Source organism: Tasmannia lanceolata, unplaced genomic scaffold, assembly GCF_043159265.1.
Source record: "Tasmannia lanceolata isolate RefF3 unplaced genomic scaffold, GAP_Taslan_0.1 ptg000007l, whole genome shotgun sequence".
In the NCBI taxonomy this organism is placed as follows: Eukaryota; Viridiplantae; Streptophyta; class Magnoliopsida; order Canellales; family Winteraceae; genus Tasmannia; species Tasmannia lanceolata.
The window spans coordinates 1,424,664-1,442,326 of record NW_027518684.1 but is presented as its reverse complement, the minus strand read 5'-3'; the positions used below and the strand labels follow the sequence as shown (position 1 = coordinate 1,442,326).

The window sequence follows — 17,663 nt, the reverse complement described above, 5'->3', positions numbered from 1 at the left end:
ATTTGTTCCATTAGACTATCCAAACCCTAAGATTTGTGGAGACATTCTCTTTTCTTTTTTCTTTTTTTTTTGATGACGTAGGGTGTCCCCACCCCACTTTGTAGAGTGGGACTAATTCCCTCCAAACCCTAAGGCTCTGTTCACTTGTTTTCCCGGGAAAGGAAAAGAAAATGTCTCCCGAGAACTTGACGTGGCATTAGGAAAAGAAATCCGGGGAAACTATGTAGGAAAAGGTTTCCCGAGAAACTGCTTGCCCACCTTTTTTCACTAGTTTTCCTGGGAAAGCAAATCCGACCAAAATAGTGGGATTTGGTTTCCCACACTTGTGAGAAAAGAGACATTTCCACATCATTTTTGGCAATTTCCATGTCATTATTTGACATTTTCCACCTAGGCTTGTTACTTTCTCAGGAAAGCAAGTGAACACTAGAATTTTGTCTTGTTAAGGAAAAAAGATGCTGTTTTCCAGGAATTTGCTTTCTCGGGAACGCAAGTGAACAGAGCCTAAGATTTGTGGAGACTTTCTTTGTGAATGTGGATAGTTGCCTTCTTATTTTCCAATTATTTGCTTGGAGTTTTATGATACTTTGGGACTTCTTTGGGCCACCGAAAAAAATACATTCGCCCCTTTTCTTTACTTGGGACAGCCAGCAACGGTGTCCGTTTCAATCAGGAGCGTTGAATCCTTCCAGTGGGAAGTACATTAGTTCCCATCAAAGCAGGCGGATGAGGGGATTTTTGGGTGCGAATTAATCAGCGCCCTTGCAATTATAACCCTCCAATTTGAGGTTATTTTCACACATATTTCTTTTCATTTTTTTTTTGAACTCTGAACTGTTCAGTTTACAGGCTATAATATGAACGGTCAGTATCATCCAAAAGAGTTTTTTGGGGATGGCCTATCGATGGTAAGAACCTAAAAGTGAATGGCTTGATTGTTGCAAAAAAGGGCAAATGGCGTAGGTACAAAATATAAGACCTGCAACTTACACATGAAGGTAGATCGTGCTTCACTCCATAGACTGAAGAACATGGCAAGGATTGAAATACCTTTAATCATAAAATAAAATAAAAACTTCATAAGACCATGGAACTCTGCTGACACTGGGTTTCTACTCAAGGTACTGAAATCAGAGAATCCAACAACATAACCAGAACAAATATCAGGACATCAAAAGCTTCTGCTTTTTCCACCATCAGTTTCTCCTTCAGATCTGTACCATTAGAATAGTGCAGGTTCTTATATTGTCAAGCAGGAGCAAAAGTAAACACACTCTGAACCTCCTGATGCACAAGCTCAACCCGCTGTATCCTCTCTAGCTTTACCCATCAATGTTGATTTCCGATATAATTCTTCCTTACACGTCTTGCTTTATCTTCAAAAATCCTAGCATTTCTGTTTTCAGATGACCCATGTAATTGCAAAAGGTGCTAGTCTCCAAAGAGTATGACCTGTTTTACCAAAAGGGCTGCCGCTCCAATGTAAAATGGTCTTCTTGATAGAAATGTAGAAAATCCAAACCACCCTAAAGTTTTTTATGACGGCCCACCAAAACCCTTCATGCGGGAGGGCAATGCAGAACAGCGTGGTCTAGGGATTCCTCTTCTTATTTACAAAGGATGCACCAGTTGGCAAATGAAATTTCCTTCTTTTAAGGCAATCACAAGTGTTGATTATAGCAACACAGGCATGGTTGTGATCTTGATTCTTGAACACCAAAAGAGATAGGAATCAGCTTAAACCAGCAAAATCCTTTTGCTGTTTCCCAACTGACCAATTTCGAAAGATGCCATTTTTTCTCAAAAAGTAAAGAAACTAGCAGAAAAGACCGCATCTTTAAATCCAACAAACATGGCTCTAAAGGGGCAAGAGACCTTTCCATCATCCACATTATGCACCGAAAAGTCTTCCAGCCCCAAGCATCCCCTTTACACCCAAACAGATTTTCAAACATCGACATCTCACATGAAAGCCACCATGAAAACATCTCTACATTAAATTCCTGCAATGGCAGAAATTATACATGCATGTTATGCTCGAAAGCCATACCTTCTCTCTGCTATTCTAGCTGAAAGAAAATAGTCCCAAACAATAAAGGCACCAATAGTAACCAAATCATTATGAACTGGTAAAATAGGTATAACTACTTTTTGAGTTTCGGCAAGGAACATAACTGAAGGCAGATATCAGTTTGTGACCTTTTCACAATATATAGCCTTTTGATCTAACTGAACATGTAAGAGTTTCTTTTGAAGGAAAAGTAGGAGATAGCAGAATCTTTTGCAAATGGATCAGTTTCAAGGAAATCATAACTTAATTCACTCCATTCAACTGAATTATGGACCAGCCTAAAAAACGAGAAGGGAATATCAATATGCATAGTATCTTTCTCTGAGTTTATATTTCTCATGGTTCAAGAGCCTAATAAAAGGAATCTTAAAACAAAATCTAAACGATGAACAAGGAATTGATGAGCCTTTGCCATCCTGCATGTTATCATTGCCTTGCATGAATCATGTTCTCATATTTCAAGAAAGGATCACTAATTGTCCATTTGTGTGCGAACAAGCATGTTCCTGGATTTGCTGAATTTACAATATTTTTAGATCTACAGTGTCATTATATTGTTGGGTAACTTGTAACAAGGCAATGGGTAATGATAAGAACTGTCATTACCGCACCTGGTAAATATTAAGAACCTGATATACAAGACTGACAGTCTAATAATGGGTGAAGATTTAGTTAGCAACTTTCATTTGTTTATGCGAAAAATGCAATTTCAGATGGAACATGGTTATCAACATATTTGTTGGGTATAAAGAGCCTACTCAGCACATGGACATATGCTGACATAATACATGCATGAGCAACATTTTATTGCATATGGTCATGTCACTTTACCAAGACAGTTGAGACACCAGTCAGCTTGTAGGGTTCCTTCTGTACTTACCCAAAACCTGGACGGGCATCATATACGCTATTCACGTTGTCAGTTGGTTCATGACCTGACCGAGCTGTACTTATTGATGGTAAGTAGCGTGAAACAACCAATTACTCCAAAAGCTTAAGCTGTTGGAGAAGGCGTTATTTAATCTTTTATACTTCAACACTCCCCCTCACGAGTGGCTCCTCTTTTAGGGTTGGCCTACATGGCACATGTGGCCCCTATTTTGGATTTGGCCATTACATGCGGATTTTTTAATATCAAAGAGGTTTGAACTTGGGACCTTTTGCTCTGATACCATGTGAAACAACCAATTACCCCAAAAGCTTAAGCTGTTGGAGGAGTTATTTAATCTTTATACTTCAACACTTAGGATTAGCAGGCAAGTTGGAGATTGCCTCAATCTTAGCTTTATATACTCACTTTGTCTATTCAACTGTATGCACGTATAGGTTCTGCTTGGGGCTGGTTGAGTAGAAGTTCAAGAGAAATTTCTGTGTCCATTGAAGAGGTTGAGAAGTCTACCTCCACCACATTGAGATTCTTGAAACTCATAATATTATTGCTGACATCAATCTCGTTTGTTATCACTATGCAATTATGTGTAGAAAACGCCGATAACATTCATGGTATTTTCGATCGAATGATGAAGATTTGTTCTAAAATAATAGGCAAAAGCCCAATGATTGAGAAGGTCAAGATACACCAAAACAAAAGGGAGAATAAAAGAGAAAGCCAAGAAAAGAAGATACAACGAACAAGTGGCGACACAACAACATACATAAATAATATCTTTGCAGAGGGAGGTGATTAAACATCAAAATTGCTTCTCTCTCAACACTCATATGAGCAAGTAGATCAGAATCACTATTGGTAGATCACCAAACATGTCGGATCTCCACGTCATGACCCTCAATCACAACGAGAAGGTCCTCAATAGCATATGCGAATATCCAAGAATAACAGGCCCCATCTCTCACCCATCTGACAAGATTGAGAAAGCCATCCTCAATGATAATGTGATTAAAATGCTTCTAACCCACAAGGAAGATTCCATGAAGCACTTGACCATCCACCTTATTTGAATCCTTCTCCCTAAGAGGCCATGAAAAGGCATATATAAGCTTTCTATCTGTGCTCCTAAGAAGGCCTCCAATGCCATCGGGGTCCGAGTTGTCAACACTCAAGCCGTCGAAGTTCAGCTTCAATATTCCAGGAGAGTCACACCCAGGGCGAGGACACTTTTTGCCGCAACTGCTCAATCAAATCTCCTCCCAAGATGCGTGGAAAGATATCACCGAAGTACCTCTAAAAATAGGAAGGTTCGTAGCCCACAAGACAACCAAAGATAATATATGCCTCTGAATATTATGGACACCTCTAGTGATGCCTTTGAAAATTCTCCTGTTCCTTTCCTTCCAAACCAACCATAAAGAGGCAACAAAGGAAAAAGCTCTAGAGAGCTCTACCTCTAAAGGGCAAGGAGCAAAAACCCACCCGTGACTCAAAATGGTCAGCAGTATGACCATGGATAAACCCAAATTACTCCAAAAAAGACCAAGAATGAAGTAGCGAATTTCATGTGCAAATATGCAATGAAGCAAATGGTGATATATAAACTTAGCATCAGCAAGGCATAGCACGCAATGATTAACAATGATCTTGATCTACTATGAAGGTGATCGACAGTGAGGATCTCTTTTTTAAAAAAAATTCATCGACAGTGAGGATCTCAATCCAACAAAAAGCATCGACTCTTTGAGGAAACGGCCCGCTAAGAGCACCAAGCTCTCTAAGTAGACAGAGGGTTAGATTGATGGACCGGCGGATTATAGAAGGGACTAATATTGAGTAAACAAGACCTACTGATTGCATGATAATGCTAATTTCAAACCATTAGTTAATGATGAGGGAAGGAGAGGGGCGCCATTAAAGAGTTTGGAGCAAAAGGTGAATGAGGTTAGCTAGCCTATTGATGAGGTGGCCAGCAACATAGAGGCGAGGGAGTTGGAGCCTGCGAGTAGGGCCATCGTTGAAGCAACATAGAGGCGAGGGAGTTGGAGCTTGTGAGTAGGGCCATCGTTGAAGCTTGCGATCCCACACCAAGCAAAAGGACTGAAAAGTGTGCAAGGATCCCAATCATTCAATGAGCTCAAACCCCACAAGGTCATCTAGGTTGAGTTCGAAGGCTATTAGGCATTGAAGCTTAATTAAGGTTTTGAGCTCCTTCATGGTAGATTTGAAATGGACTAAGTAATTGATCAGCCTCTTTTTGGGTTTTGAGCAAACTGGTCATTACTAGAGATGCATGGTGAGTTTTTTGCATAGAGTAATGGGTGTAACTGATCGGAGAAATTTCAGATCTGTTCTAGGTCTGGAAATATGGGATCAGATCTGAAGTTTTACAGCAAATGTGTGTGAAATATCTTGAAAGGGGGGCTGATTTGCAAGAAATTTTTGGACTGGAATATCTAAAATAAGGATCTGGAAATATTATTCTCACATGAAACTGGGAATGGATTATGAAATCTACAAGCAAGAACACAATCGTATAAACCGAGAAACTATATATAGATCTGAGAGTAGAAATGACGGGAAGAAAGATATTTTAGAGAAAATTGGATAGAAATTCCCAAGATAAGGAAATTACACACTCCATGTGATCTCGCACTCGACAAGATTAACTCACAATGAAGGTTCCGGATCTTGCACTCGACAAGATGAACTGACAATCCGAAGAAGAAATGCACATCACTCCATGATGGTGCAATTACAAATCCATAACGGATGAAACCTCTTTCTCCTCCCTTGGAACACCTCCAAGATCCCCCAAACTCCAAGTCTCCAAAACTTACATTTTCAAAATTAAACTAAACTCTACCCCAGCCCCCTATTTATAAAAACAAAAGTTCAGCCCCCTATACTTAAGTGCGCGCGCACACACCACCTACACTTACACTTGTACATTGGTACTCTCACAACACATGCACATGCACATGAATGCTACACCACACCAAGTACACAATGGGCCTTGCTTGCCCCATGATCTGAACCGAAGCCCGATCTACATCATAATCTAAACCTTTGGTCCATGCTCAAGTCTATCTACATCAGTTCTCCCTTTTTTATTCATCAGAAGGAAAGGGTATAATAGTATATTGTATACATGTTATTAAAAAAGAGAAGAACAACACTACCGAGAACTGAAGGTTTAGAAACATAACTGTCCAGTGTAACTCTGCTCAACTCACATCAAGTCTTGTCCAGCAAAGATCTTCCAAAATTGAACTCAAAGTCATTTCCTCTTAGAACACAAGAAAAAGATGAACATATTTCAAAAGTACGAAAAATCAATATAATTGATTTAAGAGAGAGAGAGAGAGAGAGAGAGAGAGAGAGAGAGAGAGAGAGAGAGAAGGAACTTCTCTCCATGTTAAAGATACAATGGGCCCCACTATCACATTTTACTCCACTGGAAAAAAGCTGAAGTACACACAACATGCTCTTAAGAATCCCTACATGATTTCACTACAAGAATCAATCAGGGGAGAAAATGATGTACCCAAAAAATAGACTTGGACCGGCAAGTGCAACTCACAAAAGCAAGCTTGCAGTATTTGGAGAGCCTGTGAGTATGACTGTGGAATTTGTCTTGGATAGATATGCATCTGCAATGAAAAAATAACAGTATCATCATTAAATATAAATGAGAAACTAGCCTTTATTTTCCAACCAGAAACTTGGGTACGCCTTCTCAATGTAAGTTAAAAACAGCAGGTGTTGTTTCTTGTACCAACAAATAGTTAAAAACAACATCTAGTTAGTTACTCACCCTGGTTTGATATGTGATGCTGGGGACCCATATCTGAATCTGCAAATCCTTTTAGTTTCGTTTTCTCATCAGTAACAAGACTTTTTTGAGAATTTAGCTGATGCCCCACAACAGAAGAATCCAAAATTGTCTGGTTTTTCTCCTTTTCAAATTCTACAACAGGTTTCACCTCCATAAGAGAGGAATTTCTCAATTTCTCCTTTTCCCCCTCTCTAACATGGTTCTGAAGGGTCTGACTCCCAAAAACCGAAATAGGGGGCGGTTTCAAATTATCACTTTCTGCTAATGCAACACTGTTCTTAGCTACTCTTTGCACCCATTTATCCTTTTCTTGCAAACCAACATCATCTGAACCCACTGGCACCAATTTATCCGCCCCCACTTCCGCCCTAAAACGGCCAAGAATCTGTTCCTGCGCCACTAAAGCAGCGGCTAAAGGCCTATTTCCTTTTGATTTCTTCTTCCGCTCTACCGCCAGGGTATTCCCTTTAGTTTCCTTACCATTTTTCTTCTCCTTCGTCGTGATCAAAGGAACTCTTTCCAGCACTTCCCTCGCTCTCTTCTTCGCCAATGTAGCCTCTCTAACCTTCCTCTCCGCCTCCAACCTAGCCACCACCGCCGCTCTTCTCATCGAAACCCCTGCAATTCGAGCCGCAGCCAGAAGCACCTTTGCCGATTTGAGATCCAATTTGAACTTCTTACACGAGGAATCAGAGTAACAAGGGTCCGTACAGATAGGGCAAATGTAATGAGGGGCAATTTCAGGGCTAACGCATGTGGAGTGAGAAATCGAAGGGCATTTCGAGCAGTTTATGAAATCGATTAATGGAGGAAATTCGTAGACTTCGAAGCAATTAGGGCAAAATGATGCAGGGTGGAATTTCAAAACACAGAGAGTGCAGAGACTGTGGAAAATACCTTTGTGCCGAACGTTATGAAGGAGCAAAGGCTCCTTGGATTCGCATCCAGTGCATACGGTGGTCTGATCTATCTTCATAGCCGAAGCATCGAGGAAAGCTCACGAGGAAAAAAACCCTAGAAAACACTAAGAAGGTTAGAAATTAGGGTTTATGTAGAAATTAGGGTTTTTAGGGGAGGAAATAATGAAACGATAGGGTTTCTGCGCAGATTTTCAGCATTTTCAACTTCTCGCATCGCTGGAAGCTCCAGGACGAGAAAACCCCTAGAAATTTCCACAGAAAGATAGAAATTAGGGTTTATCTGGAATAAAAATCTGAAACGAGGAGATACAGTGGAAGAAGAAAAAGGAAGCCGTTAGTTTTTCTTTCTAGGATAGAGAGACAGAAGCCGAGGGGTGTATTTATCAAAAGAGTTGCATGGATATCAGTCTCGTAGGTGAGAGAGAGAGAGAGAGATAGTTTCAGAACAACCTTCACGAGTCTCATAATTTATAGGGGTGGCTTTAACAACCTGCACGCTTTAATTAATGAGCTCCGTGTCTTGCGTATATCGCCATCCGCTAAATTTGATATTTCCACTCATATCTTTATCGGCATCCTCAAGATATGGAATCCTTATGGATCCATACTTTCTGGATCCAATTAAGGTCCGAGATTTTGTGGATCAGTCTTAATTAATTTAGACGTGCGTGTTTCATTGGACACATGATACACATGTTTGAAAAGGCAGCATTGTGAGTCTAATTAATCCATCCCAATCAAGGGCCAGCAAAATCAATGGTTAAGATTCAGGATCTGGATTCAAGTAGCTAAGAAGTTTCAAACTTTTTATCTTCTTATCACATATCTGTTGCAATCAATATCTGGGTGTTTTTACTTCCGCCATACCAACATTTCGGTTTTTCCTCTTGAGTTGTGCGAGATGAAATTCTCGGATACGGTTTTCAAAGGGTAAGTCCCCTTAGTTTACCAATCTCAATAAAGATTCTTCTTCGAAAACATTAACGGCATGTTTGGTTGCTGGGAATTTGTTTTCATGATAAATCGAGCATTGAAACTCACTCAGGAAACAAGATCCCGGAAACGGCTAAAAAATCAGTGCCTACCAAGTTCCAAGTGGAGATGAGCGTGAAGTGGCTAAAAATCAGGAAACAAAAAATAGAAAATTGTGTCTCTAGTGATGAGAAGACGCAAAAAATAGGGAAACAGTCCATCGAATTTTGAGTTTTTTGTTTCCTCATTTATGGCCCCTTCTCACCACTTGGAGACAATAGATTCATGTATTTTGTTTCCTGATTTTAGCCGCTTTTCACGCCCACCCCCTCTCTCACCACTTTGAAGGTGCTAGTTCATCATGATAAAAAAAATCATGGTAGCCAAACGTGCCATGATAGAAAGCCTTCGTACCAATGGGCTAGTATGATTGAAGAACGTGGAGTTGAGTTGACAGCAAAGGATTGGATTCATGGCGGACAACAAGATCAATAGACTCAATCAGTTGCCCCATCAATACACAAGGTAGCTGGCTGTATATACCCAAATTAATTTACAAAAATAGTTTGCTTTGCTGGTAATCCTATATAATGTGATATACAGTTGGGGCTCTAATAATTAATGCTCCATAAATTTATAATATCTTATACCATATTGCTCGAACAAGGAATCTTCTGTGTTCTTGTGCTTTCTCTTTTATTTCTGATGCTTGTACAAAAATCTAGTGACATTAGATATAAGAGAGTAGCTTTAGTGAATATTAATGTTGTTCGCTAAAGCTACTCTCTTTCTCTTTTTTAGCTGTAGTAAACATTTTTATATCTACTCTCTTTTACATAAGACAGGAAACATTGTTCAAACTATATATATATATATATATATATATATGTGACCATTGATGTTGTTCAAAGTACATATTGTATGTAAGCACTTATTGTATGAAGGTACATAAGAAAACTTCTTAGTTTCCTTAGTGACTCGGCATGGCATTGGCAAAGGTACCAATGGCAAATGCAGGCGTGGCAGCTGCAATAGACTCTTGCTTGGTAGTGACAGGTGACCTGTTTTTCTTGATGTGAGACAAACATATGTAAAACCTGTTGAGCTAGAAACATGGGGGTGCGGCCGGAGAAGGACAACGAGTTGCACAAAAATAGTGTCACGTCACTAGGTTATATGTTGTTGGATAATACTTATTTGATAATTAATACTCTCTAATTAATATCATATATACAATGTGGCCACCAACAATATTAATCATCAGAGCCCCATTGTATCGACTTCTATTTATTATCATAAACTTTATGTAAGTTATTATTTTATACATTTATTTGCTATTTTTATATATTATTATCCCAGTATGTTAAGAGGAATGCTAAACTCAGGGGTGCCCTTCCAAGAATCAGATGAAAAGGCGCCCCCATTTGGTTGGGTGTCACCAAAGTGTAAAAATTAAAGAACATTATAAATGCACTTTGGTGACATGCAACCTATAGGAGCGCCCTTTCATCTATTTTTTGCAAGGGCGCCCTTGAGTTTAGCATCCCTCATATGTTAATTATATTTTACACATTAATTACCGGTAGAGTATTACTGATATACAATCAAACAATAAACTGACAGTGATACAACATGTTGCAAATAATTTTTTTTCTGGCTATTGTTGAGTAAGGTTTGATTATCTAACCATATATTAAGATTGACATAAGACTAATCAATGTAGAGATTTTATACAGGAAACTGTTATGCCCTGTTTGTTTTGGATTTTGAGAACGGATTATGAGTTCAAAACTGATTATTGGACTCAAATTTACATTTAAGGCTATGTTTGGCAATCATGAACTCTTTTTTTTGTCAGGTAATATTAGTTTGTCAAACAGTGAGAGAGTAGTAGGGAGTGAAAGGGATGGGAAGACTGGAGAGGCAACACAGGAGAGGGTGAGAAGAGGCCAAGAAATAGGATAGAAATTAAAACAGATTTTGACCAGCGTATTCCCCCCTCCTGTTTTCAACATTTTTTCACTCTCTTCTTACTCAGTCCCTCTCCAGTCTCTCCCTCTCTCACCCTCACTCACCACTTGGGTAAGTGAATATTCCATGGATAAAAATTTATGGCTGCTAAACATGTTTGGGAACCATGAAAAATTGTTACATGGTATGTTTGTGAGCTTGGCCATATGAGAGGGGCTGAGAAGGAAGGAGAGGGAGAGAAATGAGTGTGTGGGAGTAGAGATAATATCTGTAAAAACTAGTGAAAAGAAAATACCTATTTAGAAATGTATTTTTTCTTGGTTTTTAGGATTTTTTTTTTTATCCTCCCCTCGTTTGTCAGTAATTTAAATTCGATCGACATCATAATATTGAATGTGAATTCACTCTTTTGAGGAACTGCTAAACTGAAGGGCGGGGTTGAAAAAACCAGAGGCAAGGGAGCCCCTATTGGATCCACACCACCAAAGTGTACTTAGAAATTGTATTATCCCACTAGATCAACAGTCCTGATCACCCTATACGTGAATGGCGTTATACAGTAGTGACACATGTTTTATCAAATAAATCCCCTTCCATTGCCTTTATGCCTTCCTCTTCAGTTAATTCTCATCTTAAGGAGTAACATGTTTCTAGCAATCTAATTTCTGCCATGTCTTGCAAATGAAAGACTATTAGAGTGGGTTAATCAATCCAAATTTCCTTTTAAGTAGACCAAAAAATTAATTAAAAAGGTCTGATATCTAGGTTAATAATATAACAGATACATCCCGGCAACGGAAAACCGTATGATTACATATAATTCACAATTATTAGTTATTGATTAATATAACCTCCTATAATATATGGGCACCTGACTAAGGATGGTTATTTATAGTGATATTTTGAAAAATCCTCAAAATTTTAGGGTGGATTTATGGCAAATTAGAAGTCCGATTTTTAACCCACCAAATAAATAAGAAGAAAGCCACATATTTTGTTAGATCTTCTTCCACTAAAAATAGGGTAACAGGGAAAGGACTAAGAGGGCTTGTAGGAGAATTGGATAACTCAAAACAAGGGAGGCCTCTAACTACTTGCAGCTTGGCTTGAAAATAAAAGTTAAAAACTGTCATGAAGATTCACAAACTGCACAAATTCGAAAAGGGTGGCAAACCACAGAAAAAAAAGGGATCAGTTATGTTTAGAGTCCAATCTCGTAAAATCCTTAAAACCCACCTAAATTGCAACATTTGTTTTTTTTTTTTCCTTCCATTTGAATTGGCAATCTCCCTTTCCTCTTCTATATCAAAAGAAAAGTAATTAAGCAATGTCTTCCTTTAATGGCCACGGCCGCGGCCGGAAGGGCGGTGGCATGAAGAAGGTCTTAATCGGCGGCCTATCTCTCATCCTCCTTGTCGGTGTCATTCTAGCCATTGTCGGAGGTATTTCCCGATCAAAGAACGGATCTACCAGCTTAATCTCGACCACCCAAAAGGCCATCAAAGCCATATGTGCCCCCACAGACTACAAAGAAGCTTGTGAAAAAACTTTAAGTGGAACCACAACCACAAACCCAAAAGAACTCATCAAGGCTGCCTTTAAGGCAACAATCGACGAGTTTCGATCCGCGTTCCACTTGCCGGAAAACATCACGACGGCCGATAACATGCAAAAAATGGCTCTATCTGATTGTAAAACCTTACTCCAATATGCCATTGATGAGCTCCAAGCCTCTTACTCAGAGGTAGGAAATATTGAAATACATAGTATGGGTGATAGGGTAGATAACATAAAAAATTGGCTAAGTGCAGTTCTATCGTACCAAGAAACTTGCATGGATGGACTCACTCAACCTGAGGTAAAATCCGCAATGAAAAATGTCCTACTCAATGCCACCCAATTGACTAGCAATGCTCTAGCCATGGTTTCGGAGATCTCTTCTATCCTCTCTGCGTTCAAAATGTCATTCAATATAAGCTTTCCTTCTCGACATCTTCTCGAAAAAGACGATGATTTGCCGACATGGTTCACGGCCGGTGACCGGAGATTATTGGCGGGGCGTGGAGGGGATAATGTGAAGCCCAATGTGGTTGTGGCTAAGGATGGGACTGGGAATTTTAAGACTATTAATGATGCTTTGAACGCTATGCCGGGGAATTATCGTGGCCGGTATGTGATCTATGTGAAGGGTGGGGTCTATAAGGAGCAAGTTTTGGTTGACAAGAATAAGGTTAATGTGTTCATGTATGGTGATGGTCCTAGGAAGACCATTGTCACTGGAAGTAAGAACTTTGTTGATGGGACACCTACGTTTCAGACTGCTACCTTCGGTAATTGCTTCCCATTGATGTTGTATTGCAATTCTCTGCGTCTTTTATATGATGTGTGCGCGTGGGCCCCACTTCAAAAGATGATCAAACCATTCATTTGTTGGGCCACAACATAAATAAGCTGTACACTGTAGATCATTTCCATAAGATGATTCACACTAAAGAGTGGAGAGAGAGAGAGGAAAAATCTCATTCCCAAAAAATCCAAACAAACAACCACCCTTTTGAAGTTTTTTATTTGGATTTTATTGGGAGGAGTTATGGGTGACACATCAACAAACAAGCAATGATTTAACCATGAGACATCCCTAGTAGTTTCCATATTGGCAACCAAATATAAAAGAGATGATTAACCATGATACATCCCTAGTAGTCTCCGTATTGGGAACCAAATCCATAAGAGGTTTCGCTGATATGTCACTAGAATGCCAAGCAAAACCCCTAAGCCATCCCAACTTTTGTGCAACCAAATAGATCCTTGGGAAAACTCACCAAAAAAGGTATTTCTTTTTATACACGGGGTACACTTTGGTTGTTGGGTGTCGTGTACACGTGCTTCACAAATTATTTTTCTAATAGTAATAAAAAATTGCTACGTATACATGATCATCTAATCAATGACATTTTTATTATTACAAAAAAAATTCTAATAATAACAATAATATGTGATACATCACCTTGATCTTGATCCTGATCTTTTTAATGACTTGACATCTAATTAGACTGATCTAATTTACGCTCGTCTCTCATTTCTATAGCTGCGATTGGGGATGGATTCATTGCGAAGTCGATGGGATTCAGCAACACTGCCGGTCCAGAGAAGCACCAAGCAGTTGCTCTCCGAGTCCAATCCGACATGTCCGCCTTCTTCAACTGCCGCATGGATGGATTCCAAGACACCCTATATGCGCAAACTCATCGCCAATTCTATAGGAATTGTGTGGTATCAGGCACCATTGACTTCATTTTCGGAGACTCCGCTGTTGTGTTCCAAAATTGCTTGATCATTGCAAGGAAGCCCATGGACAATCAATACAACACAGTCACAGCTCACGGTAGGATTGACAAGAGAGAGACCACGGGGATTGTGATCCAGAACTGCCGAATAGTCCCCGATGGGCGATTGTTCCCAGTGAGGTTCAAGCTCCCCTCCTACTTGGGTCGACCTTGGAAGGAGTACTCTAGAACAGTGATCATGGAGTCCACGGTGGCGGACTTTATCCAACCCGAAGGGTGGAAACCATGGGACGGGGACTTCGCCCTCAAGACTCTTTTCTATGCAGAGTATGGCAATAGGGGTCCTGGTGCAAACACTAACAAGAGAGTCAAGTGGCCTGGATATAAGGTTATAACCAATCAGAAGGAGGCTCTTCAGTACACTGTTGGACCCTTCATTCAAGGAGGATCATGGTTGAGATACACTGGTGCACCTAATTTCCTTGGGTTGAAGCATTGAGACATGAAGCTGACAAAGAGATGAGAGAAAGAGAGTAAGAGAGTAAGAGAAGAGGGGGAAAGAGAAGTGAGAGACAAAAGGTTTTTTATTTGTTATTTTTTGGTAGACAAGCTGGGGTTTTGAGTGCCAGAGGTTTTTTTTTCTTCTTTATTTAGTCAGCTATAGAAAATAACCTCAAGAAGAGATGTCCTATCCTTCCCCCCTTGAACCCATTCTTATACAGATCTTATATTAAAATTTCTTTTTATTTATCGCAAATGAAAATTTTGTTGCGTGATCTCTTAATTTCTTGCTCACAATTTTTTCTCCCTTTTAGTGGCATTGGATTCTTAATGGTTTTTTTTGTAGTTAATGTTCAAAATATAGTCCAATCAACATTTGATGAGAAGAAAAACACCATACTTGTGTGTGGAAATAAGTAGGGTGATGGCATTTCCATAGTACGCGAACGATGTTATAAGAAACTATGGTCTGTGATTTCTAGTTACTTACACTCTATTATCATTATTTTGAGGGAATTTTTCTAATCTATAATATGGGATTTGCTAGGGACAAACACAGAAAGGCATTTAGCGGCTGGCTGTTGCATGTGAGAGTCGCCACAGGCTCACTTTTCAGCAGACTTTGTCTTGTTCATTTATTCATCTGATGTGGTTGCTCTCATATGCAACAGCCAGCCGTGAAATGCCTTTCATTTTCGTATTGCTTATGGATGAGTAGATATATTTAAAGCTTTGGCCTATCTTGGTCCTTCCAAAGTTCCATTTCCGTAGTCTTCTTTTTTTTTTATCCTCCAAGCTATAAGATCGATCTTGATATCAAGCATGATTCGTCCCCACTGCCTATAAGCTAGTTGTTCCTCTATTTTCAGATATGCCAAATCAAGACATAAGATAGCATGTGCCTAAACGACATGCCTGTTCCCACCTCTCCAATCCAAAAGAATGCTCTCAATGGAACTTTGGAAGGACCAAGATAGGCCAAAGCTTTAAATATATCTACTCATCCATAAGCAATACGAAAATGAACAATGGACCACTAGATGCTCTAATGATTCCTCATCTTTCTTACAAAAGACGCACCAACTAGCAAGCTGAACTTTTCTTGGTTCAAATTGATCGCACATGTTTATTTTTCTCCTTGCCACATTACAAGCCCAAGGTGGTGCCAAAGCTTGCCAAACCTTTACGCACCGAGATTCTTCCCTATTTAAAGCTGCCAACTAGTAAAAAATGATTGAATCGAGGAGCCGTAAGGGTTTGACACCCACACCCTTCGATCCAAGGAATTAGGCAAACAATAACAGTAGTAGTAGTAGTAGTAGAGAGACAGAGAGAGGAGGAGGTCCAGGAGGAGGAGGAGGAGGTTTGTTAGACTACCTATATCAAAGTCCTTCAAGTTAAGCCTGAGTCTAAGGGACCATCCAACAACAAACCCCAACCCCCCCCCCCCCCCCCCGTGCCGCCGCGGGGACTATGCGCCCCCCTTTTACGTGAATTGACATAAAAAAGCATTAGAGTCTGCCCACAATTCACCTAACAAGGGGGGCATAATCCTTGGGGGGGTGGGGTGGGTGGGGGGCGAAAAAATCATCTCCCTAAAATATGTATGCAAATTTATACTCTTTTTCACCTTTTCATATTCCTTTCTTTTAAGAAGAGAAAAATGTTTGGTTGAGTTGTTACTCTTGCTCATTTGAAGAGAATGAGAGAAGAGGTTTGGGTTCGTAAGGTGTGATCTCAGTAGTTCTCTTAACATTGTTTCAGGAACACAGGTTCATTAGCTAATTATAAGACTCGGTCTACAGCACATTACTCAAACTTGATGAGTCAACTCGATGCCTCGAACTAATTGAGTCACCAAACATTTTGGTGGGTAATTCCTTAAGTCTACTTGCAATCTTGCATCCGCACAGCACAACCGTGTTTTGATAATGGGATGAACTCACCTTCAGAAAGCGCGTAGCTTATCTCCGATTCTGGGAATCACAATACCACCTATTTTGTAGGGAAACGATATCCCATCTATATTCCTGTGATATTACCGCCTTCCCTTTCCTTTCCTGCAAGCGTTGGTGAACCAAACATCCGATTTGGCGCGGCGAGAATCAGACAGACTCTGATTCTTTCTTTTCATTCCCCCAATCCAAACAGACCCTATAAGTTCTTAGAGTCCAATTAAAGTGTAAATTGTGGAGTTCTCTCCATTATCAAAACATCAGTAACCCTTCTTAATTGAAAACAACCGATAAACACATAGAGTGTTGTAACATTTATTTATGGAACTGTTATCCGCACAACCATATTTTGATATTTGCACAAACACCGTTGTCATTTCTTTTTTAATTGGATTGGGAGAGCTTTTTGGGAAGAGAAAAGCGTTCTTGCACTACAGCGCAATTACACTCCCTTCGCTTTAGTGGTTTATAAAGCCTCCCATTCGTCACTTCTTGTAGGGACCCGCTATACGAACCAGTAGGAACGCTCATAAACCACTAAAGCGCAGGGAGCGTAACTGCGCTGCAGCGCAGGAACGCTTTTCTCTTTTGGGAAATGTAATAATCTTCTGACATCTCTTATAAGTTCTAAAACTAAGGGTATGGTTGACTACCATGAATTTTTTTTCATGATAAATTTGTGTCTCCAAGTGGAGATGAGGGCGAAGTGGCAAAAAGTCAGGAAACAAAAACTCAAATCAAAATAGGATTTAATTTTTCCTGATTTTTAGCCATTACCCTATCCTTCCCTCACCACTTGGAGACGCCTATTTATCATGAAAAAGAAAACCCTCGACGTGAGACATGGCCTAAAAGACAAGCTGGGCGGGTAAAAATATCAAAATATGGTTGTGCCAATATCATTTCCCTTTATTTATCGCAATAAAGAATACACTCTCAGCCTCTTCCTTTTTAATGAATGCATCTTGCCATTTCAAAAGAAAAAAAAACAAAGAACTACACTCGGCCGAGTTTTTATCAAGTCTTGAGTGACTCGGTCGAGTAGAGTAGAGTTGACTCACTTTTGATCAACGAAAAGATCCTCTTCTTAGGGTTGCAACTCGGGTCAGGTTGGATCGGGTCGAGGCTCTAACCCAACTCAACCCAAGTCTCGGATTGAGGATGGTCAACCCTAACCCAGTAAGTCACTCAACCATAACCCAGCCCATCTAACCCGAAATCGGGTCAGGTTGAAGTGGATTGGTTCGGGTTCACCATGG

The 17,663-nt window shown here is 39.9% G+C and overlaps 2 protein-coding genes across 5 annotated transcripts; one reads left to right on the top strand and one right to left on the bottom strand.

Annotated features, from left to right (window-relative positions):
* Nucleotides 1–1,034: 1,034 nt before the first annotated feature.
* LOC143881363 (uncharacterized) lies at nucleotides 1,035–8,167 on the bottom strand. 4 transcript variants are annotated; one of them, XR_013251928.1, is made up of 4 exons: nucleotides 6,778–8,165; nucleotides 6,508–6,613; nucleotides 6,170–6,249; nucleotides 1,035–2,003 (listed from the first exon to the last, which is right to left on the bottom strand). XR_013251928.1 is itself a non-coding variant. In XM_077384400.1 (4 exons), the coding sequence occupies exons 1-4, from the start codon at nucleotides 7,772–7,774 to the stop codon at nucleotides 1,991–1,993; spliced, it is 801 nt and encodes a 266-aa protein (XP_077240515.1). In that variant the 5' UTR covers nucleotides 7,775–8,167; the 3' UTR covers nucleotides 1,035–1,990. The 4 variants fall into 4 exon arrangements, 3 of the variants coding, with proteins under 3 accessions (XP_077240515.1, XP_077240512.1, XP_077240514.1); XM_077384400.1 differs by lacking the exon at nucleotides 6,170–6,249 and having other exon boundaries at nucleotides 6,544–6,613; nucleotides 6,778–7,416; nucleotides 7,696–8,167; XM_077384397.1 differs by lacking the exon at nucleotides 6,170–6,249 and having other exon boundaries at nucleotides 6,544–6,613; nucleotides 6,778–8,167.
* Nucleotides 8,168–11,886: 3,719 nt separating this feature from the next.
* On the top strand, nucleotides 11,887–14,724 carry LOC143880760 (putative pectinesterase/pectinesterase inhibitor 28). Its single transcript, XM_077383732.1, has 2 exons — nucleotides 11,887–12,991; nucleotides 13,750–14,724. Exons 1-2 carry the CDS (start codon nucleotides 11,989–11,991, stop codon nucleotides 14,445–14,447), a joined length of 1,701 nt encoding a protein of 566 aa, XP_077239847.1. The 5' UTR covers nucleotides 11,887–11,988; the 3' UTR covers nucleotides 14,448–14,724.
* Nucleotides 14,725–17,663: the final 2,939 nt, after the last annotated feature.